Here is a 23,849-nt window from a genome sequence, read left to right as displayed (position 1 = left end):
CACCAAAATATTTGATTTGGGAAGTACTTATTCTAAATGAATAGTATGTTAATAATCTGGACCTTTAAGGAAAAAAAAGGGGGGGATTTTCAAAATCTGGTGATTCTGGAGAAAATAAAACCACTGATCTGAAAGTTCTTAGAAGCTCAGGACCTAGGACGCCTGGGTGGCTCAGCGGTTGAATGTCTGCCTTTGGCTCAGTGATCCCGAGGTCCTGGGATCAAGTCCCGTGTCGGGCTCCCTGCATGGAGCCTGCTTCTCCCTCTGCCTGTGTCTCTGCCTCTCTATCTGTGTGTCTCATGAATAAATAAATAAAATCTTAAAAAAAAAAAGAAAAAACTCAGGACCCGGAGTTCGTATTTCACTCCTGTGTGACAAGCGACTTTAATTAGAAGTCAGTTTCCTCATGATAAATGACTGTAACTTGAAATAGTATATTCTATCTAGTTCCTGCTAGGAATTTTACCAGCTGGTTGTTAAACCCTTGATGGCTTAAAATCAGCCAAGATGACTATATTTACACAATGGAATCGGCAAATGCTATAAATCAGGACACTTTTTAAGAGACGTTTACCAGCCTATGACTTGAAATAAGAATAGTTTTGTAAAAACTACAGAGAACAAACTGATGGTCACCTGAGGGGAGCTGGGGGTGAAGGGGGAAATAGGTAAAGGGGATTAAGAGGACAGTTGTCATTGTGATGAGCACTGAGTAGTGTATAGAGGTGTTGGGTCACTGTACTGTACACCTGAAACTAATATAAACCATATGTCAGTGATACTGGAATTAATATAAAAACTTAACAAAAAAATAAAGGAAAAAGCAAAATAGGTTCATTAGGGTAACATGAGACAATATGCAAAATGCCTTGATGTATTAAATAATGTTTCATTTCTGTCAGAAATACAGTGTCTGGTATTGGTTTTCTTCATGTATGAAGAAATTTTGAGGTTACCTCACCCAACAACACACTGTGTGTGCACTGAAGTCGTCAAATAATGCTTTCGTATTGCACCTCTCAGCACCCAGCGGGTGCATATTATTTCTCTCTCTTTATCTCTTCTTCAGATATAGTTGCTTCCAAATGTGCCGCTCTTCTCTGGATAGTTTTTTGAGAGCTTGTACCAACCTAAGTGGCCTCACTGAAAGTTGAAATTTGCTGCTATTCCCTGATACTGATTTTGCTGGCTTTGTTTCTACTTGCAGTCCACCATGTAACCTGATTTGTGTTTTTGACATTTTATTTTTAATTGACTTATAATCCGTTTCCTTTCTCTGAGCTTGATCCAAGCACATTATTGTTTTAAGCTTTAGCTTGAGCTGTTGTTTGTTTTGACTCTTCCCAGGCATCTTTGGTTCTGGCTGACAGGGATAGAATGGGCTTTTCTTTCTGTGTTATAAAAAATAAATAAATAAATAAAAAATAAAAAAATTAACAGACTGTATTTTTTAGAGCAGTTTCACATTTACAGAAAATGTGAACAGAAAGTACAGACAGTTCCCGTGTACCCCTTTATCCTGCTCTCCCCAATTATGAACCTACTTGACATATCATAATCACCCAAAGTCTTTAGTTTACATTAGGGTTCACTCTTTGTCTCGTATATTCTATGGGTTTTGACAAATAGTATGATGTTTCCATCTTTACAGTATACAGAAGAGTTTGGGGTTTGTCAGAATCACCAGTGCTCCCCTCTTCATCCCTTTCTCCCTCCAACCCCTGGCAATCTCGCATCTTGTTACTGCCTCCCTACTTTGCTTTTCCCTTAATGTCGCATACCAGGAATCATTAGCATGCAGTTTTTCAGACTGGCTTCTCTCACTCAATATTACGCATGTAGGTTTCCTCTAAGTTTTCTGGCTTGATCGTTCATTTTGTTTTAGCATTGAACAATGTTCCATTGTCTGGATGTACCATAGTTTGCGTTTCCATTCACCTACTGAAGGACATCCTGGGTGCTTCCAAGTTTTGGCAGTTACAAATAAAGCTGCTATAAACATCCATATGCAGGTTTTTGTGTGGCCGTATTTTTAAACTCATTTGGGTAAATAAACACCAAGGAGCATGGTTGCTGGGTTGTATGGTAAGAGGATGTGTGGTTTTGTAAGAAACCTCTAAACCATGTTCCAAAGTGCCTGTACCATTTCATATTTCCACCAATGAGGAATGAGAGTTCCTCTCGTTCTGTACCCTCACCAGCATTTGGTGTTCAGTGTTCTGGATTTTTGGCTATTTTAATAGGCATGTAGTGGTAAGTATAAGTGTTAAGTTATTTTTTTAAATTTCATTTATTTATTCATGAGAGACACAGAGAGAGAGAGGCAGAGACACAGGCAGAGGGAGAAGCAGGCTCCATGCAGGGAGCCCAATGTGGGACTCCATCTGGGTCTCCAGGATCATGACCTGGCCGAAGCCGGTGCTAAACCGTTGAACCACCCTGGCTGCCCTCATTGTTGTTTTAATTTGCATTTCCCTGAAGACAGATGATCTATCTGGAGCACCATTTCAAATCCTTATCTGTCATCTGTATGCCTTCTTTCTTGAGGGGTCTGTTCAGATATTTGGCCCATTTTTAAAAATTGGGTTATTTTCTTGTTGACTTTGAATAATTCTTTATATATTTTGGATGCCAATTCTTTATCAAATATGTGTTTTGTAAAGATTTTCTCCCCATCTGGTCCTTGTTTTTTCATTCTCTTTACATTGTCATTTGTAAATGACTCTTCTTTCTCTTCTGCCTATGGATGTCCAGTTAGTTATTCCAGCACCATTTGTGGAAAAGTCTCCTTTCCCATTGATTGCCTTGGCTTCTTTGTCAAAGATCAGTTGACTTGATTTGTGTGGGTCTATTCCTGGGCTCTCTGTTCTGTTCCACTGATCTATTTGTTCTTTTACCAATACCACACTGTCTCTTTAACTTTATAAAGTGAGCCTTGATGTTGGATAGTGTAAGTTCTCCAGTTTCTTTGTTCTCTTTCAGGATTGTGTTGTCTATTCTGGGTCATTTGCCTCTCCATATAAACTTTAGAATCAGCTGGTTGCTATCCACAGAAGAACTTGTTGGGACAGGCTTGCTTTTTTTTTTTAAAAAAAAAAGATTTTATTTATTTATTCATGAGAGACACAGGCAGAGGGAGAAGCAGGCTCTACGCAAGGAGCCTGATGTGGGACTCGATCCCAGGACCTTGGGATCATGCCCTGAGCCAAAGGCAGACGCTCAACCAGTGAGCCCCCCAGGCATCCCAGATAGGCTTGCTTTTTAAACTGAGAATTTTGGTTTTGCTTTTTTTAATGCAGAAATAGTTTTTTACATTTGTCCTTGTTCCAAGGCCATTTACCTCATACGTTTTTTTCCCTCTTTGGGTGGCCATCAAAATTTTTATTGTTAGCCAGTTTAAGTAATAATAATAATAATAATAATAATAATTTTAAAAAGATTTATTTATTTGAGAGAGAAAGAGAAAGTATGAGTTGGGGGAGAGGAGGAGAAAGAGAGAATGGAGGTGGGGCTCAATATCACAACCCATAAGATCATGACCTGAGCCAAAACCAAGAGTCAGACCCTTAATAGGCTGAGCCACCCAGATGCCCCACAGAGTAAGTAATACTTATAATAGTAAGCAGTTGTATGGAACTTTGTTATATTTCTGCATTTCTATACATAAACATATGCATGTACATATATGAGGTTGTGACTGACTATAAAGTAACAATCTTTATTCTTAAAGACCTGTTCTTGGGCATAAGGATGCTGTAGACATTTTTCACAGACTCCACTGGGATCTTTTTAAACTATGTCTACCTGCCCCCACCAGTCCCTATCTGAAATATCCCAATTGTTGAGAATCAATTTATATTTTGAGAGACGTTACTGTTGAGAGTGCTTGTATAAGAACAGTGGAGGCAGAAAAAAAAGTCTGAGAATCAATGCTATAAAGTAATAAAACCAAACATGTCTCATTTTAGAGGTTATGTCTCTTCTCACTTGTCTGCTCTCTTTGAACTTAAATTTATTTTATAAAGGTATAGGAGTCTTAAGAGCATGAAAAACATAATTATTTTAGTAAATATGCTAAATATAGTGCTATATAGAATTAACTGTCTAAAAATACAAAAATAAATGATTTTTTACTTGTACTTTATCCCAAAGAAAGAATAGGCATGCTAGTTTATATTCCCATATTTTAATTATTCAGGTCTTACTTTATTCTCATTATTAGCATTTAGGGTTTAGCAGATATATATTCCAAGGGTGTTTAATATGACATTGGGTTTTTACAATTTGTAATTCAATGCCTGAGTTGTGTTCTTAAGAATTATGCTCTAACAGTTTTGTCTTTGTTCTCTCATAAGCTTACATAAAGTTTTCAAAATTTCATGATAATATGTAGGGAAATACTGCTACTTTACATTTATAAAATATTTAATTCAAGTGGTCAGGTGATGTCAAATTAATCTAGTTATGTGGAAACTAGTCTTTTCATCTTAGAGTGATCACCCTGGTTTTTTTAACTATTAGCAGAATATGAGAAAAATTCACACATCTTTATTGAAGCTGAACATTATAGTGAAATACAAAATTAGGGGGAGGGAGACCACTTTGAAAAATGTTATCTAATTTTTACTTGTTTAAAAAACATTAGTGAGGCAAAGTATTTTAACTTGTTCACATCTTTTATCTAGTTTTCAGTTTGAGGGTGAGGGTCTTTTTCTAACTGACTTCATTAGTGCTTTCTGGATGGAAGTAAATTGATTAACTCTTTTTTATGCTGCAGATAATCTTCCGGCCTTTTAATTTTATTTTGGTTTTATATACTTACTGTCTTATGACCTTTTTGCACTTAATTCTATATATTGAACATTTTCCCATGTCATTCAGTATTTTTTGATAATGTCATTTCAACAGTCTATAGACCATTCTGTTTATTAGATTATAAAGATGATTTATTTTGCCAGTCCATAACATCAACATTAGATTGTTTTATGACCTGAAATTTCAATCAGTAGATTTGTTCTGTGTTACTTTTTGGTAGGAGTAGTCAACCAGCATTCATGAAATATTAAGAAATACAATTGAAATAAATTAATTTGTTTGATTTTATTTGATTTAAAAATCCAATAAAGATCGGATCTTTTTCCAAACTTGAAATATTTTTATTTTGGAAGGTAGTGTAGATATTTGGAAGAGAAATCTTTATTTGGAAGACAGGTGCAGGTTTTCCTAAAATTTTTGGCTTTATTGGCAAATTTCAATTGGCAAATGTGCAATTTTGATATGTAGGAATATTTATTTATGCTTAATTTATACTTTTTAGGAAGTATAAGATGGTAAAGGCAAATTATTTGAGAGGTCATTTTAACTAAAGTTTTTTTTTCTTTATTGAAGAAATTATTAAAAATAATGTCATTTAAAAAAGATTATACCTCATCCATATACCTAGAGGTTATACCTCACCTAGAATATAAGTACCAAGTCTATTACAAGGTGACTTCTTTGGTCACTTTTATTGTAAAGTAAACCCAAGGAAACTTTGTAATTGTTATGATCTTATAAATCTTATTTCAGGGCTTACAAATCTTATTTATTTTATTTTATTTTTTTTTAATTTTTATTTATTTATGATAGTCAAACACACACAGAGAGAGAGAGAGAGAGAGAGAGGCAGAGACATAGGCAGAGGGAGAAGCAGGCCCCATGCACCGGGAGCCCGACGTGGGATTCGATCCCGGGTCTCCAGGATCACGCCCTAGGCCAAAGGCAGGCGCCAAACCGCTGTGCTACCCAGGGATCCCTACAAATCTTATTTAAAAGAAAAGATATATTTTGTAACCATGACCTTAGGTCGAAGTCTTGAAAATATTATATCTTCCTTTTTATGTCTCAAATGTAAATTAAACTTCTGAAAATTCTGAGTAGTTGTTGTTTTACTATTTTATGATTCCCTAAAGTTATCCAACATAATATGGATATAAAATATAGAGTTCTCTTAATGATCCAAAATAATTTCTTTTAAGATCTCCATTTTGCACAAAAACAGTTAACAGATTCTCTCTTTTATAATACACAATGTTGGATCATGAAACAGAGTAAACAAATAGGTCATTGTTTAAAATAAATAGTGTGTACTGTGTTCAAAGGACTGTGAATTTTTGTTTTGAATTGTTCTTATATAATTTTAGTTCTAGAATACAATACATACTATATTTTAATTTGTGATACAAAGATATTAAGTTTTAGGTACAATATTAACAATTTGTAATATTCTTTAGATTAGTCACACATGATGCTTAGATATTAAAAAATAATTTTTCATTTTCATTTTGGAGGAAAAATACTCCATTTTGTGGAAAATAAGTAAATAAAGGTAATGACTAGGGCATGAAAGGATGCCAATTATTTGGAAATGCTGTCTTTCAAAAATATTTTTCTTAATTTGCAGTTATTTTTTCTGAAGTAACTGCTGTAATCTGACTTTATTCCTTTCTAAAATTTTTTTTTAAAGTTATCACAGGTCACTTTTATTTATCTTGGCACACTGTGTTTGGTAGAGTACGGTTAGTTGCTTTTTGTTTCCTTGATAGAACAATTTATGATTTTGGAGAGTATATATTTAGAATAAATTTGTTGTACTGCAATTATGTACACACATACAAATAGATATTTCGCATTCGATTGTGTTCTGCTTCCCCCTTCATGGAAGGGTTTGCTTTGAGAACAGCATACGAAAGGGCATTACTTGGAGATCAGGTTGGGGTAGAGAAGTGCAAACTTGCAGGTTTTCAGTGAATAGTCTAGGCCACAGGGGATGACATCAGCTGAAGTAGGAGAATGGAAGGGTCTGTATTAAGCAGCTAGCTGAAAGAGCGAGGTGATCAGATAAACCACAGATGGAAAGCCAGGCAGTCAAGAGAACAAAACCTATGAAGATTAAAAGCGTGTAGCAGTCAGCGTGTGCTCTTTTTGTGCCACAGCTGGTGCAGTGTGTTATTTGCCAGGCACTGTGACATCCCTATCTGAATAAATGGGACCCCTGTCCTTTGTATGATTACAACGAAAGTCCTACAAGTCATTGTTCATTCCTTTCCTTTACCTTGATGCCAAATTCACTAACATGTGACAAATGTCAGGTCCTCTCCTCTCCTGTGCCATTCCATCCTCTTAGCCTGAGGAAGGATCATCTCACCTGCACCTGCATAGTGGCTTCCCTGGTTCTCCCTTTGCCCTCTTCCCATCCATTCTCTTTTGGGAGGAGCCTGAGAGATCTTTGAAGAGAAGCCAGATCCTATCCCTTTCCAAGTTAATACTTTCCACTGAATTTTAATTTCATTTAGAATAAGATCTGATTTTCCTACAAGGTTTTAAATCCCTGACTAATGATCTTGACCTTATCTCAAATTACCCATCACTCCTGCCTGCTTCTTCCCTTGAGCTGCAGCCACACTGGTCCTTTAGTTTATCAGACAGGCACACTCAATTTAGTGCTTTCTGTTCCTGGTGCTTTGCCTTGCTGCCTCTTTTTCATCATCTGGATGAGTTCAAATGTAGCTTCTTCAGCCTTTTCATGCTCATGCTTTCCAAAATAGTATCTATCAATGCCAGTCTCTATTTCTTATTCACATTTGTTTTATTTCCTTCATTACATATAACTTTTAGAATTCATATTCATTCATTCATTATGGATTTATTGTATACCCAGTATACGCTAGACATTGTTTTAGGTACTTGGGATTCATTGATGAACAAAATGCACAGAAGAGAATCCCTTTTCTTAGGAAATTCACATTAGTAGGATCAAGAGAAAAACAGTACATAATAAAAAAACACATAGCTAAATTATAGTTGGGCAATTTGTTAGAAAGTAGCAAGTGTAATAGACAAAAATAGAGTATTGAAATACAGATTGGGAGATCGGGATGGGATTTAGGGACAGGATGCATATTAAATAGGGTGGTTATGGGACACCTGGGTGCCTCAGTTGGTTAAGTGTCTGCTTTTGGGCCTGGGTAATGATCCCAGGGTCCTGGGATTGAGTCCCGCATTGAGCTCCCCACCAAGTTTCTCCTTCACCCGCTCCCCTTGCTTGCGCTCTCTGTCAAATAAATAAATAAAAACTTTCAAAATAAATAAGTAGATAGATAGGGTGGTTATGATGGGTCTCATTATTGTGTTGATAATTAGAGTTCTTTTGTTTCTTTTACTTTTAGCTTCAGCACCAGTCAGCAAAGTGAATAAGTACTGTGCTTCCTCTAACTTTCATTCCACTTTGGGAAAAAAGAATATCATCATGTCAAGCATTACAATTGACCCAGATGTCAAGCCTGGTGAATATGTCATCAAGAGCCTCTTTGCAGAATTTGCTGTTCAGGCTGAAAAGAAAATTGAAGTTGTAATGGCTGAACCCTTGGTGAGTAGAGGTGACCTATAAATCTGAAATATTTTCTTAACTTTTGTATTAACCATTATAATACAAAATGTCCAAAGGGAATAGAGTACTTGGGAAAAAAAAGAAAAAAGGAAACCAATCTGAATAAGCTACATACCGTATAATTCCAACTCTACGATATTTTTAAAAAGGCAAATCTATGAAGACAGTAAAATGACCAGTGGTGCCTGGGGCTGGGGGTGGATGAATGAATAGGCCCAAAAAAGAGGATTTGTAGGGCAATAAAAATCCTCTGTGTGATTCTGCAGTGGTGGACACATGTCATCGTGCATTTGCCCGTACCCACCGAATGTACAACCCCAAGAGTGGACCGTAATGTAAATTATAGAACTTGGATGATGAAGAAGTGTCACTGTCGGTTCATCAGTGGTAACTCATGTACCACTCTGGTGGGGAGGCTATGCAAGTATGGCATGGGGTATATGGGAAATCTGTACCTTCTACTTCATTTTGCTGTGAACCTAAAAGTGCTCTCAAAAAAATTAAGTCTTAAAAACTAAGAGAGAGGTTAGTAACATGGTGATCTAGAAAGCTGTAATGACTTTAGAATCCACCTTGGTAAGTTACTGCAGGTCACCAAAGAACAGAAATGGATTTCACCAGGGGGGAATTGTGGAGACAGATAAAACATAAGAGAACATAAAGGAAAATCTAGAATATTCTGCAAGTTGATGATATGGTAGTCACCAAACTTATAATAAAAGCAATAAACTTATTTTTAGACAGATAGTGCATGAGACATACTTACGTGGTGAGAGAAGTTCCATGTGATTAGAGCTTACGGGTGGGAGGAAGGAAGAAAAAGACTGAAAACAAATGCTTGAGTCAGATTCTAAGGGGTTGGAAAGATGTTGTGAGAGATAACACAGTGGTTGGACCCTCGCAGGGAGAAGAGATTAAAGGCGGAGACTAGAGGGGCGCCTGGCAGGCTCAGTGGGTAACGGCATGTGACTCTCAATCTCTGGGTTGTGAGTTTGAGCTCCATGTTGGGGGTAGAGATTACATTTAAAAAAAAGTCTTTAGGGATCCGTGGGTGGCGCAGCGGTTTAGCGCCTGCCTTTGGCCCAGCGCGTGATCCTGGAGACCCAGGATCGAATCCCACGTTGGGCTCCCGGTGCACGGAGCCTGCTTCTTCCTCTGCCTGTGTCTCTGCCTCTCTCTCTCACTGTGTGCCTATCATAAATAAATTAAAAAAAAAAAAAAGTCTTTAAAGGCAAGAGACTACCATTTTACTATTGTATATAATTCAGGCTGGAATGAAAAGAGTCTTGAATTAGGACATTAACAATGGATGGGCTTGGAGAAGAAAGTAAGGTAGATAAATAATGGAATTAGTAGAACTCAACAAATGGGAGTAGGTGTTTTGAGGGAAAGTGAAGGTTAAACGTTCTTTGCAGTGTTAGAAGAGATGATATTAGATAAAGAACATGAGACTATTAATGGGGTAGGAAAGAAGAATAAGATAATTTTTCTTGTGTGTGTGGTAAACTTGAGATACCGGTAATCTAAACCATGTGGAGTTATGTTATTGGTAGCTGGGAATTTTTTGTCAGGGACCAGAAATGGTGACCAGAAGTAGAGATTTTGGCATCATCTACAAGAGGGTGATAAAGCCGAAAGAGCAAATGATGATCAAGAGAAAGAGAGTCTAGAATAGCATTGTTATTGTCAAATGATATAGAGAGGCAGGGTACGATGAACACTGAGAGAAGTTACTGGACTTGGGAATTAAGCAGCCTGAGAGCAGAATTAGGGTGATACAGCTTTGGGAAATAACTTTGGGAGTTTGGAGGGGCTGCATATCACCGTGTCGGTTAAAAGCAGAACGATCATAATGAAGATGGAAGGTGGAGGATGGAGCAGCTGGGTGAGGGATGGGGGACCCAGGGGCTTACTTGAGTGGCAGCATGAGGAGTTTGGCACAGAAATGGCTTCTGAGCCTGTATGATTACTCACTCTGCTGTACTTCTAGGAAGGAAGGAGTGAAAGGAACAGAAGACAGACTAGGTGATGACCTAAGAAAGGTGGGAAGTTGAAGGAGGTATTGTTCTGTGTTCTGAAGTCCTACTTCACTAAGAAAATTAACATTGCTAAGATTGCGAAGCCCTTTGAGTGGGTACGTGCATGGCTTGCGAGTGAATTTCCTGCTGTCCTTACGTAGAGAAGAAACTACTGTGAAGAAAGCATCTCTGCCAGATGTGCTTGCAGTCTAATAAATAATCATACGTAAGAGATCATTAGCGAAAATGGATGTTTTAAAACTGTGCCACTGACTGTGTTCAATTTAAATCATTCCATAGTTGCTTTCTTTGTAACAAATTAATGATTTTGGTTTTATTAGTGTGTATATATTTACAGCATGTATGTAAAGTTCTGCCTTAGAAATAAGGATTACAAGAACTCGTAGATATGAATTAATGATCATGAAGCTTGATTATAAAATACGCTTGATCTATAAAGTGTTATTTTCTTCATCAGTGGTCTGTGAATTACTTGATGCTGTGCTATGCTAACCTGCTTAACCAGCATATAGTAAGAGAGGGAAACACTTAAAAACAAATACATTAAAAAAAAAAGCGACTAGTTGATAATACTGCGTAAAATTGAAATTTGCTGAGAGTAGAACTTAAATGTTCTCCCAAAAAAGGGTACATATTTACAGTGATGGACGTGTTAACTCAATGTGTATATACATCAAATTATCAACATTGTACTACACTTTATATTATACTTGTGTTTGTCGATTATATATCAATAAAACTGAAAAAAAATGTTTATGAAAAATTTCAAGTTTGTATAAAAGTACATATCATAGGGTAATGAATCCTCCAAGACCCTTCCCCTGGCTTCAACAACTTTTTTTTTTTTTTAAGATTTGATTTTATTTTTAAAGGTTTTATTTCTTTGAGAGAGAGAGAGAGTCAGAGTCAGAGCATGAGTGGGAGCGGGAGGAGCAGAAGGAGAGGGAGAAGCAGACTCCTCACCCCAGGGTGGGACTCGATCCCAGGACTGTGAGATCATGACCTGAGCCAAAGACAGACACTTAACTGACTGAGCCACCCAAGACACCCCTAAAGATTTTGGTTTGTAAGTAATCTGTATTCCCAACATACGGCCCAGACTCCCAGCGCTGAGATCAAAAGTCACACCTTCCACCGACTAAGCCAGCCATGTGCTCCTGCCTTCAGCAACTTTGAACTCACACAGCACTTAAAAAAACAAAAACAAAAACAAAAAACTAACTACCTATTTTATAAAATATTTATTTTATAAAAATAATTTAGTTAATAGCAACACATGGTATCGTCCTGTCAGCTCTCAAATATTATGTATTCTTAAAGGAATTTTATTTTGAAATATAAAGTTCTTGAAGGTAAAGGCATTAAAAGAAAATATGGGTGAAATTATCTAACTTGAGTTTATAAAATGATGATTTTGTATCTTCTTTCTCTTTCTTCCAATGCCATTGTCATTGTCCTAATTCAGAGGCAGCTTCACTCATATTAGATCATTGCAATAACCAGTAAATAAGTGGTTTATCACCTTTCTGTTTGCCTTGCTCTCACCCGACTTTGCTTCATGTAAAACAAATATTGGGACACCTGGGTGGCTCAGAGGTTGAGCATTTGCCTCTGGCTCAGGATGTGATCCTGGTGACTGGGGATCAAGTCCCATGTCGGGCTCCCTGCATGGAGCCTGTTTCTCCCTCTTCCTGTGTCTCTGCTTCTCTCTCTCTCTGTCTCTCTTATAAATGAAATAAAATCTTAAAAAAAAAAAGTCTTTAAAAAAATAAATATTATTACCTTTTTCCTTTAAAAATCTTGCTCGCTTTTTGTTGCTGTGGAATGAATTCAAGGTCCTGTGGGTCATTCCAGCCTCTTCATAGTCTTCTCACAGTTTGTGTAATGTCTCATGATTCTCTTATCCTGATGTGTGATATGACACTTAACGAATTCTCTATATATTCTTTTGTCCTGGTGTGTTTGCCCTCATTTTTCTCTTGATCCAAAATACTTCTAAGTCTTCTGTATTTTACGCCTGTACTCATCCTTCCAGACTTCCCACATGTTGCCTCTCACGGAGCAGGCCTCTTCAAGCTGTACAAATCTTTATCATACTAATTTTTCATACTCGTAGATTCTGACATTGTCCTATTAATTGCTTGCATGTTTATCTCCTCTGATGTGAGCTACTTGATGATACCAGGAGCCAGGTCTCCCTTACCTTTCTGTCTATAGCGCTGCCTATGGTGGTAGATGCTTAGTAAAGATTTGTCCTTTAAGTTGACTTTAGCCTTAAAGAGCATCACTGTGGCCTGTGCCCTTTGTCCTTCCATCAAAACATAATACTGTCAGTGCTCTAGCTGGAGTGTTTAATAGTCCTTTCATAACAGCCTGATGCTGACTATGTTTTTTTTATCCTGTAATTCTGTAGCTCTTTTCAGAGACCTCTGCTGTGTAATCTGAGATGATAAAATTTGGTGAGTAGTGGTGAGGATTCCATCAGAAAATTGGTGTTTTTACCCCACCATTGTACTCAGAGAGGAGCAGCACTCCCTGCTTACTCTTCCTGACATACCAATGGTATATGGACTGTAGCAGCCAAGGACAAATGGTACCCAGGGTCCTGGGATCGAGCTCAATTGCTTTGTAGGAGAACAGTTACTTTAGCTGTTCTCTCATTAGACTTGTAGCCTCATGAGTTCGGGGATTGTCTTACATTTTGCTCATGGTTGTGTCTCTAGAGCCTAGAACTGTGCCCAGCATACTGTACACTCGGTAAATCATTTAGATAAATGAGTGAATGGCTGTGTGGATGAATAGACGCCTGACTTTTCCCCTTGCCTATTTAGGACTAGTTCTTGTTTGGTGAAATGTGTTGGTTGGGCTTTTCCATTGGCTCTTTACCATCTCCCCTTCTCTCTGCCTTCTTGGTGTTAAGTCTTCTAAAAATTCTTTTACTGTTGTCCTGGTCATGGTTTAAGAGAGAATGGAGGCTATGTGTGTGTCCAACCTACTCTCTTTAATTGCAGATTCCTGAGCTATTTCCACATCAGTGTTATGCTACCAAAATCTTTTCAATAAATGCTCTGCTTTCCCTGGAGGCTACATGTTGCTGTTGGTACTCTACACGTATACTTGTTAAAGAATCAAATTAGAACATAGAAGGATTGTAGCCTTTATTTTATTTATTTATTTTTTAAAGATTTTATTTATTCATGAAAGTCACACAGAAAGAGAGGCAGAGACACAGGCAGAGAGAGAAGCAGGCTCCATGCAGGGAACCTGATGTGGGACTCGGTCCCAGGACTCCAGGATCCCACCCTGAGCTGAAAGCAGATGCTCAACCGCTAAGCCACCCAGGTGTCTCGGATTGTAGCCTTTAAATCATTGCTAGTTTTTTTTTTTTTTAAAGATTGATTGATTGATTGATTGATTGATTGATTTGAGGTGGGGGAGAGGCATAAGAGAGGGAGAGAGAGAATCCCAAGCAGACTCTCCGCTGAGCACAGAGAGCAATGCAGGGCTCTATCTCATGACCTGGAGATCATGACCTGAGCCGTAATCAAGATTAAGATGCTCAGCCAACTGAGCCACCCAGGCGCCCCTCATTATTAGTTTTTTATATTATTATGGAATAATGATGTTATAAAAAGTGGAAATAGTTCTGCATTTTATATAACAAAAGTAATGACTCTTGCTTCCATTTTGGCTCAAAATAAACACTGTCCACAGTTTTTCAGTTGATTATTTCTCATGTCTGTTACCCAAGTCTGTAGTACCTGCCACCTTTTTTTAAGGCATAAATGGGAGGTTTTATGTGTGGTGTGTGTGTGTGTGTGTGTGTCTTTCTGTACCTAGATATTTTTAGCAATGTAAATTGGAGATTGTTCTATATTACCCTGTATAAATTTGTCTCATTCTTAAGAGTTGAATATTATTTTAATAAAAGAATGTAACATGTTTTTACTAGTTCCTATTGATAGGCCCTTTGGGAGCTACTTTAATTTGGAGCTACTGTGAAAATAAATGCTGTGGTAAATGTTCTTGCACAGGAGTCTTTGCATACATGTATATGTAAATACAGAGAATAATTTCTATTCTATTCAAGCATTTTTAAATCGTGTACCTTTTCAAAATGTCATATTGGAAGATACCACAACTGCTTGAGCAATGATGAGGGCGTCCTCAATCACACTTTAATTAAATTGAGAGGTTAGTACAGAGTTCTTGATTAGTAATCTATATTTAGTGCAGTACACTTCTGTTTTTGTACTTAAGATAACTTGAGCATCCTTTTGCATTTTATTATGGAAAAAATATTACCACCACTTCCAGGTTTAGGGAAAGCTCAGTGAGGATTCCAGATCTTTAGAAATCTTTGAGGAAGCATGAGTTTGTTGAGAAATAAAATATGTAAAGATAAAACAGTATGTAGGTGTTTTTGAAAAGTTTATTGCTCTTGATTCTGCTTGGCCATTACTCTAATGCATAAACATGCTTTCCAAGTCATAAGTTTCACTTAGATCAGCAGTCCTCAAAATATCACTGAAGACTTTTATTTTATTTTTTAAGATTTTATTTATTCATTCATGAGAGACCAAGAGAGAGAGGCAGAAATACAGGCAGAGGGAGAAGCAGACTCTATGCAGGGAGCCTGATGTGGGACTCGATCCTGGGACTCCAGGATCATACCTTGGACCAAAGGCAGGTGCTCAACTGCTGAGCCACCCAGGTGCCTCTCACTGAAGACTTTTAGACTTACAGTGTAAAAGGGGCTGACATGAGTGAGACACGAAGCTGCTTATTGTCTCCTCCAACTTCTCATTTTTTAGATTTGATTTATTTATTCATGATAAACATAGTGAGAGAGGCAGAGACCTAGGCAGAGGGAGAAGCAGGCTCTCTGCAGGGAGCCTGTTGCGGGACTCCATCCCAGGACCCTGGGATAACGCCCTGAGCCAAAGACAGACGCCCAACCACTGAGCCACCCAGGTGCCCCCCAACCTCTCATCTTAAATCTATAGTTCACATTAGGATAATAAAGTTTCTTTATTTAGCTTCCTATTTTTCAAACTTTTAGAAATAGTGTTCTGTGGAACTTGCTACAGGACTTTGTGCTTTACTTAAATTTTAGAGCTAATTGGACATGTATATTGTGTAGAATCATCATTTTGCATTGTAAATGATGTGTATCTTGGTTTTAGAAATACAAAACTTGTTCTGCAAGATAATCACCTAAGTATGCTTAGCCTGTGAGGGCCCAGGTGCCACAGACATGCCAAAAACCTATCCTTGTTAAGAAAATAAAGTGCCACAGGTGCTTTCCTGATCCCACTTAAATTAGTTGGAGACAAGTTTCACTGGACAGTTTTTACGTTTCAGTGGCAAATACGTTTGTGGGTTTGTTTTCGTAGAGATGAGTAATGAATGACAGAAGGAGATGGGACTCTACCGGAAAAAGAAGCTTGAAAATATATGTATTTCTAAATTCTCGTTTCTTTCATAGAAAGGTGATATTCCTTTTTCTTTGATACATATTTAATATTAAAGTTTAATTAAAAAGCATAACAGTTTAGGAAATCATCCTAAAAATCTCAACAAATAGTCATTGTATGAACATAATTCCAGCCATCTCTTATATTCAATAGGTAAGCTAGGTGAGTATATTTGGGGTCTCGAGCAGGGCAAGGCAGTAGGAAGACTAACGAAAGGGATCATGCTGTGTATGCTATTTTAAGTTAAACTAATTATGTTAAATTGTGTTTGCATTAAACAGAACAAAAACTGAAACTAGAATGATTTAATTTCTGAATTCAGGTAATGCCTTCTGTTATAGAGAGAATAGTTCTTAAATCTTTAAAGTTAAGTGTAAAGAAGCAAATATGCTGTCATGCATGCATGGAGGTTTGGTGACAACTAGATTTGAAAATGAGGAAATTAAACCACTTCTTCACAATTCATGATTTTGTTTAGTTACATTGTTCTTTCTCATATTTTAAAACATGTCTGTTCTGTAGCCATAATCTTCATGGTTGTACCATCCATTGTTCTAAGCTTAAGTGGATTTGCTGGATGCCACCAAGCACAGGAAACTCAAGAATAACCCTCAAGTTTAAGAATGAGAGGAAGTAATCTGCATTCTTTGTAGAAAACTCAGAAAATAAAAGTAAGCTGATGGTACAACCACAAAACAACCTCTTATTCTGTTTCTTATTACTAGTGTGTGGTAAATATATTTCTAGAGCTGTAAATGTATCGATGTGTATATACTACCATATATACATTTTATCCTTTTATAAGAGTATTATATCAGTCATTCTCTAATTTGATTAATACATTGAAAATGTTTTCTCAGTCTACAAATTTAGTTCTACCTATCACTTTACTGGCTACACAATACTCTAATGTGTAGCTGTACGATGATTTTCTGACCCAAATTCCCCATTGTTGGGGGATGTTGATGTTGCTTCTTTTTTAAAATTGCTTATTTAATGCCCTTCTATAATGTCTTTTGTGAATGTGGGACTCCCCCCTCCCTGCCCCAGACATATTCTTTCTTTGGATCAAAGAGGAAATAAAATCTGAAGTGATGTTTTTATTAGTTGTTAGGATTCTCCAGAGAACCAATAGTGTATGTGTGTATAAAAAGAGATTTATTAGAAGGAATTGGCTCACATGATCCCCAAGGCTGAGAAGTCCCACGATCAGCAGTGGGCAAGTTGTAGACCCAGGAGAGCTAATGGTGTTAAGTTCCATTATGCAAGCCAGTTCGAGAAGAGCCCATGTTTCAGTTTGACGTGGAAAGAGAGGTAGGGCTAGACTGATGCCCCAGTATAGTCAGGGAGGAGTTCCTTCTTACTCTGGGAAGGGTCAGCCTTTTGGTTCTCCTCAGGCTTTCAACTGATTAGATGAAGCCCACCCACATTAGGGAGTTTCATCTACCTGCTTTACTCAGTCTACCAATTCAAATGTTAATGTCATCCCAAAACATCCTCACCCGGAAAATGTTTGACCAAATATCTGGGTAGCCTGTGATATAAAATTAACCATCACAGTAGCCAGTGCCCATCAAAACTTCTTTCTGACTAGGATTTTCTTTGTTCCCCCACCCCTCAGCCCATTGCAGCATAGTATCACAACCCATTCCTTCACCCCTTTGTTTTCTACTGAGTGGAGACCCCTTTATGGCCCAATGACTGACTGACTCCTCCCTCCCTCCCTCTTCTTTCCTTCCTTCCTCCCTTCCTTCCAAAGAGAGAGAGAGAGCTGGGGGAGCCCAACGTGAGGCTCAGTCTTCTCACCTTCAGATCATGACCTGAGCTGAAATCAAGAGTGGGATGTTTAACTGACTAAGCCACTCAGGTGCCCCTCACCCCCACCCCATGACAACTTTTCTGTATAACTTTAGACAGTGATCTGGGCTGACCTCTTTCTGGGTCATTTCTTCATATAGCAAGGAGTGCACATGCAGGTGAGAGAGGGTGGAGAGAATTTACTATCAGTGATGTTCCCCAGACCCATTGGTTGAAGGGTAAAGGACCTGTACTTTCCATAACAAGTCCTTTGAGCCCTCGTTGGTTCACAATTTTTGCTTGCTCATAGTAGGAACTCAGTATGTGTTTTTTCATCAAACAAATTAACAGAACAAATGGAAAGTTAAAAAATAAAATATTCCACTACTGTTGTGTGCTGAAGGAAGATGCAACACTAAATTGGAAGCTCTTCCTGATGCCATTTAAATTAATAGGAAGCACACACTGAAAGGTCACCTCATGAAAGTATTGTGTTTCACTGTCAATACACTGTTTCTTTCAGTAGTGCTCTTTTCCCTTGGCTTCTGTGATGTGCAAGTTGAAATGGCACAAAAATCTATGTAGTAAAAACTTTCCACTCTCAGCCCCCAACCCTCTCCTCTTCCTAAATAGTTTCTTTTCCCACTTGCAAACACATATTTTTTTTAAAGAGGTATTTTATATGTAGTCAAAAGTGCGTGCTTGTGTGTGTGTGTGTGTGTGTGCTATGCACTCATTATAGCCGATTTTTCCATGTTAATACGTACAGAACTGTACCATTCTTTTAAAAGTCTTTATGGTATTCTATAGATGTATATTAATACAGACAGGGTTTTATTTATTTCTAATTTTGCTTTTGCAAATGAAGCTGTAGCATATATTCTTTTTTTTTTTTTTTTTTTTATGATAGTCACACAGAGAGAGAGAGAGAGAGAGAGAGGCGGAGACACAGGCAGAGGGAGAAGCAGGCTCCATGCACCCGGGAGCCCGACGTGGGATTCGATCCCGGGTCTCCAGGATCGCGCCCTGGGCCAAAGGCAGGCGCTAAACTGCTGCGCCACCCAGGGATCCCTGTAGCATATATTCTTTTATGAACATCATTTTGTAGATTTGTGACTATATAAGACAAATACTTATAAGTGAAATTTTTCCTGGGTCAAAGGATGTATACATTTCAACATTTTGGCAAATATTGCCAAATAGTTTTTTAAGGACATTGTTACCTATTGACTTTTCATTGGCATCATTCGAGAGTTCTGTTTAGTAGGTAACCTCACCGACACATTGTGCTATCAGACTTTTTGAACTTTATAGGGCTGATAGGTAGTATTTCTTTGTGTTTTTAACTTGTCTTTCTCTTGTGGGTGAGGTTAAGTATATGAACAGACATTTATGAGTTCTAAACATTTTCTTTTTGTGAACTGTCCATTGATTCTTTGTATAGTTTTCCTGTTGGATTGTTGGTTTTTGCCCCAGTGATCTGTGGGAACTCTTTGTATATTATGGAAACTATGCCCTTAGTCTAAATTGCATGTCCAAAATAGCCAAACCATGGAAGGAGCTGAAATGTCCTTTGATAGATGAATGATAAAGAAAACTGAGATACACAATGGAACATTACTCAGCCATCAGAAAGAATGAATACTGACCATTTTTATTGACATGGTTGGAACTGGAGGATATTATGCTGAGTGAAATAAGTCAGTCAGAGAAAGACAATCATCATATGGTTTCACTCATACGTGGATTATAAGAAATAGTGAAAGAGGTTATAAGGGAAAGGAGGGAAACAGGAAAAATTAGAGAGGGAGACAAACCATGAGAGACTCCTAAATCTGGGAAACAAAGAGTTGCAGAAAGGGAGGTAGTGGGGAGGATGGGGTAATTGGGTAATAGGTATTAATGAGAGCATGTGATATGATGAGCATTGGGTGTTGTACTATATGTTGGCAAATTGAGTTTCAATTTTTAAAAATCTGGGTTTTTTTCCTATTTTGTCATTTGACTTCCTTTTTTCGTGTTATTTTAACTATGCATATACTTTTTCTTTATGTGGTTGAATTTAATATTTTTGTTTTGCTCTTGCATTTGGTGTCATATTTAAAAAGATCTGAGCTTGTTAAAAAAAAAACTACCATCTTTTAGGACTTCTTTTTCTTCTAGTGTTTTAGTGTTTTTATTTCTCATGTTTAAGTCTTTAAAACATTTAGGATTCACTGCGGTAATGAGCCCATTTAATTTATCCTTAAGAAAATCTAATTGTCCCACACAGTTTGTTAAAACTTTGCCTCAGTGTTTGAATTTCTACCCTTACTATTTTCCCATGTGTATTTGTGTGTGTTTTCTTTTCTGCTATAGTGATCTATAGTGTTGTAAGTTCTTATTATTCCTGATCATTTCTCCATATGAACATTCTATTTTAAGAAATGGATCATATTAAATTGATAGAGTTTAGGGAACATTGATATCTCATGTGGTTGAGTGCATAAAAGTTAACTGAGTTTTTCAAAACTCACTTCTAGGGCCTCTTCTTATATCTTTTTAGTTAATTGACTTTGTTTTATGAACTTGATTACTTTCTGTACACCGAATGACTTCCAAATGTATATCTGCAGGCTAATCCGTCCCATGTTCTTCAAGCCCCTATTAGTCAACATCTTCTCTTTTGTGGCTTACAGGGACTTCAAATTCAACATGACCAAAATACATCCTTCCACCCAAACTTTGTCTTCCCATTGTGTTCCCACTTTCAAAGGATGGTACCACTATCCATCCATCCATGCACAAACTGGAAACCTAGGAATCATCCACCAACATTTGTTTTCGGTCCCCTGTGGGCACCTCCTGCCTTGACCCCCAATCATGTGATTACTCTTTGGGAGGTTATCATGGAGAGAGAGCTGTGGCTCTGGAGCCACACTGCTGGGGCTTGAATCCTAGTTGTGTGACCCTGGGGAAGAGGGAGTCTTACCCATGTTTAAAACAAACCTAATTACAGATGAAAACAAAAACAATTAATGAATCTACTTATCATATATAAGATTTCTAATATTTTGTATATGTGCCTTTTTTTTTTTTTTTTTTTAAACCACAGGAGAAGCCATTGTCTAGATCTCTTCAAAGAGGTGAAGATCTTCAGTTTGACCAGGTAATGCCAATTTTGGAGGGATATTTTTTCCTGAAAAGAAAATGTTTATCCTAAATCTGGTCCAAATACATCCAATATTAAGAAATTATTTTGTTTGTGATTCTTTTTGTCATTACACATTAGATTCTGTCTGAAATTGGTTGTTTTTTAACAGAGTAAATTGAAGGAGCTATTAACTGTGAGCTTTATAGTTCATGGAATGATCTGTGAACTTGATTGGTTTCTCTTCATTTAGCATCTTAAAACTTTTTTTCATTGGTAATCTATGTGCCCTTTGAAATTTTCTTAAAATGTTTCCAATTACATGCCTCAATCTTTCCTTGTGTACCAATCATATAAATTTAACAGAATAATAATTTACCTTTTTTTTTTTAAGTGAGAGAAGAGGGTGGGTGAGGGGCAGAGGAGGAGGAAGAGAGATTTTTTTTTTAAAGATTTATTTATTTATTCATGAGAGACACAGACAGAGAAGCAGAGACATTGGCAGAGGGAGAAGCAGGCCCCATGCAGGGAGCCTGAAATGGGACTCAATCCCAGGACCCCAGGATCATGCCCTGAGCTGAAGGCAGATGCTCAACCACTGAGCCACCCAGGTACCCCGAAGAGAATCTTAAGCAGGCTCCATGCCCAATGTGGAGCCTGACATGGAACTTGGTCTCACAACCCTGAGATCGTGACCTGAGCTGAAATCAAGAGTCAGATGCTTAATCGACTGAGCCACCCAGGCGCCCCATAATATTTTACCTTTTAACATTTTGTTTTTTCTTGTGGGGGCTATCAGAACCTTAAAATAGAATATTAATATCTAAAATTGAGTGTGATATTCCTATAGCGTTAATTCTTTCCTCTTGCTGAGATTAAATGTTTGATCAAGTTTATTTTTATCATAATTCATTTCATTCAAGAATTATTTTTAAAAAAAAGAATTTTTTTATTATGTATTGATGGTTTGCAAAAACCAATAACCCAGATTAGCTCTCTATTGGTATCTAGTTTTCCTGTACTGCTTTTCTCATAATTATGTATAGGAAACAAATTAATGTTCATATTAGTCTAATTGACTAGATAAAGGTGACTGGCTAGAATTACCTGGTAGAGACTTAACAAAATATTGTGTTTTTGGATTCTAGCCCAATTCTGAATCAGAATTACTAAGAGCAGTGCTCTGGCATCTGTTTTTTACAATAACTCCCGAGGTGATTCTGACGCATACACTTACTGAGTAGCCACTGGCCTAAGAAGAAACCATAGATAGAAAGGCTAGTTCTCTGTTAGCAATATTAAGATACTTTATATAAGGCTCTTCAAATCTCAGTGTTACTGTAAAAGATATTATTACTAATTATTAATCTTTACTTGTTAATATATTGTTTTAAAGATATTCAAGTCTTTTTTTTTTTTAAGAAAGATATTCAGGTCTTAAATCCACTAATGATGAATAAATGTATAATCAGAATTTGAAATTCTATTAAACAGTGATTTTAAGGAATATTTCCATTTTTTATGTAAACGATTAATAAAACTTTAAATGGTCATGCCCCATAGTTCAATTTTTTTTCCAGAGTAAAGAGCCAAATATGGTAGAAACTGTTTTAGTATATATCTACAACAGAAGATGGTATATTATTTTTTTCTTCTTTAGATATTAAAAGGATTTCCTTTGAGTAATACTGTTCATTGTTAATATAAGTTTGAAAAATTGGTTAAATAAAATTAGAATCTTGTTTTTACTTTAATTTCCTATATTAAAAACTATTTACCTGTCAAATTATGGTAATTATAAATAAAAGCATGATTAAAGGAAGGCAGAGATAATGAAAAAGGGAAAAAGCTTATGCAATCAAATAAACTGTTTTATTCTTTTCTGTTTCCCTGGATGAAGTACATTTTGAAGTTTACATGAAGAATGTAAAATATGAGGAAAATTAAATGTTTAATTCCTGGAAGTATCAAATTATCTTCATCAACTGACGCTTTCTATAATCCAGGACCCGAACAAGACCTTGAGTATTCCTGCAACCCATCACTTTTTAGTTAAGAAAAACAAAGTGAAGCATGTTTGACTGTATACTTTAAGATATTAATTTTATGAGCAGTGAGTTGCATCAGATACAGAAATTCCTTTGGAGAGTTTTGTTTTTGGGGGGTTTTATTTTGGTTTGGTTTTTTTTTTTTTTTTTTTTTCTCGAGATCCTCCAGATGAAGAGTGAGTGATCTTAGAGACTGCTTGCTAATGATAGCTGGTGGGCCTCTTACTGCCACTATAGGAACACTGATTTCCTTCATGAAATGAGTCTGATATTCACCTAGAATTCAGATAGTTTGAGTAATGCCTTAAATTGAATAGCAGTTGCTCATCCTGCCATGTTTATCCTAGAAATAGTAATCATTTCCAAATGATGGCTAGTAGAATTAGGAGTGTGATACTTCGACCATGTATTTTATCTTCTGGTAATATCTTGTGTTTTCAGTTGATAAGCTCTATGAGCTCAGTAGCAGAGCACTGTCTCCCTTCCTTACTTCGCACCTTGTTTGACTGGTACAGACGCCAGAATGGAACTGAAGATGAATCCTACGAGTACAGGCCTCGATCTAGCACAAAGTCTAAGGGGTAAGTAGCTCATTGTCCACTCTTCTACCCAGAATGGAAACACTTTCATTGAAGGAGGTGATACTGTTCTCAACCGAAGACAGTTATTGTTTGGTTTCTAAGCAAAAATATTGATTACTTTTGTTATGAAACTGATGATAAAGGGAAAGCATAGTCCATACTTACCTGTAAATCAAGGGAGGGTACCAGTTAAGGTAGATGGAACTCCACGGTATTCATCAAGCGCATAGTCATCATGCAAAAATGAATTTCAGGAGTGCCGTGTCGGTAGTTCAGTGAGGACCTTTAATAATTCTAGAAGTTAAGAAAAATATTTAAAGAAGGTTCCATTCATATGGTTTGTGAAGAG

The 23,849-nt window shown here is 37.0% G+C and overlaps 1 protein-coding gene across 12 annotated transcripts in view; it reads left to right on the top strand.

Moving 5' to 3' along the window:
- The window catches only part of FRYL (FRY like transcription coactivator), a 256,517-nt gene that overhangs the window by 105,545 nt on the left and 127,123 nt on the right, over positions 1 to 23,849 (top strand). For all 12 annotated transcript variants that reach the window (XM_072774992.1, XM_072774988.1, XM_072774989.1 and 9 more), the window contains 3 exons: positions 8,208 to 8,407; positions 20,836 to 20,889; positions 23,361 to 23,500. In XM_072774992.1, coding sequence (XP_072631093.1) covers positions 8,288 to 8,407; positions 20,836 to 20,889; positions 23,361 to 23,500 — 314 coding nt within the window. In that variant the 5' untranslated portion in view covers positions 8,208 to 8,287. The remainder of the gene's footprint in view (positions 1 to 8,207; positions 8,408 to 20,835; positions 20,890 to 23,360; positions 23,501 to 23,849) is intronic.

The sequence above is a fragment of the Canis lupus genome, chromosome 14 (assembly GCF_048164855.1).
Source record: "Canis lupus baileyi chromosome 14, mCanLup2.hap1, whole genome shotgun sequence".
Taxonomy (NCBI): Eukaryota; Metazoa; Chordata; class Mammalia; order Carnivora; family Canidae; genus Canis; species Canis lupus.
Note: the sequence above shows the minus strand (reverse complement) of the source record. Positions and strands in the feature narration are given on the sequence as shown.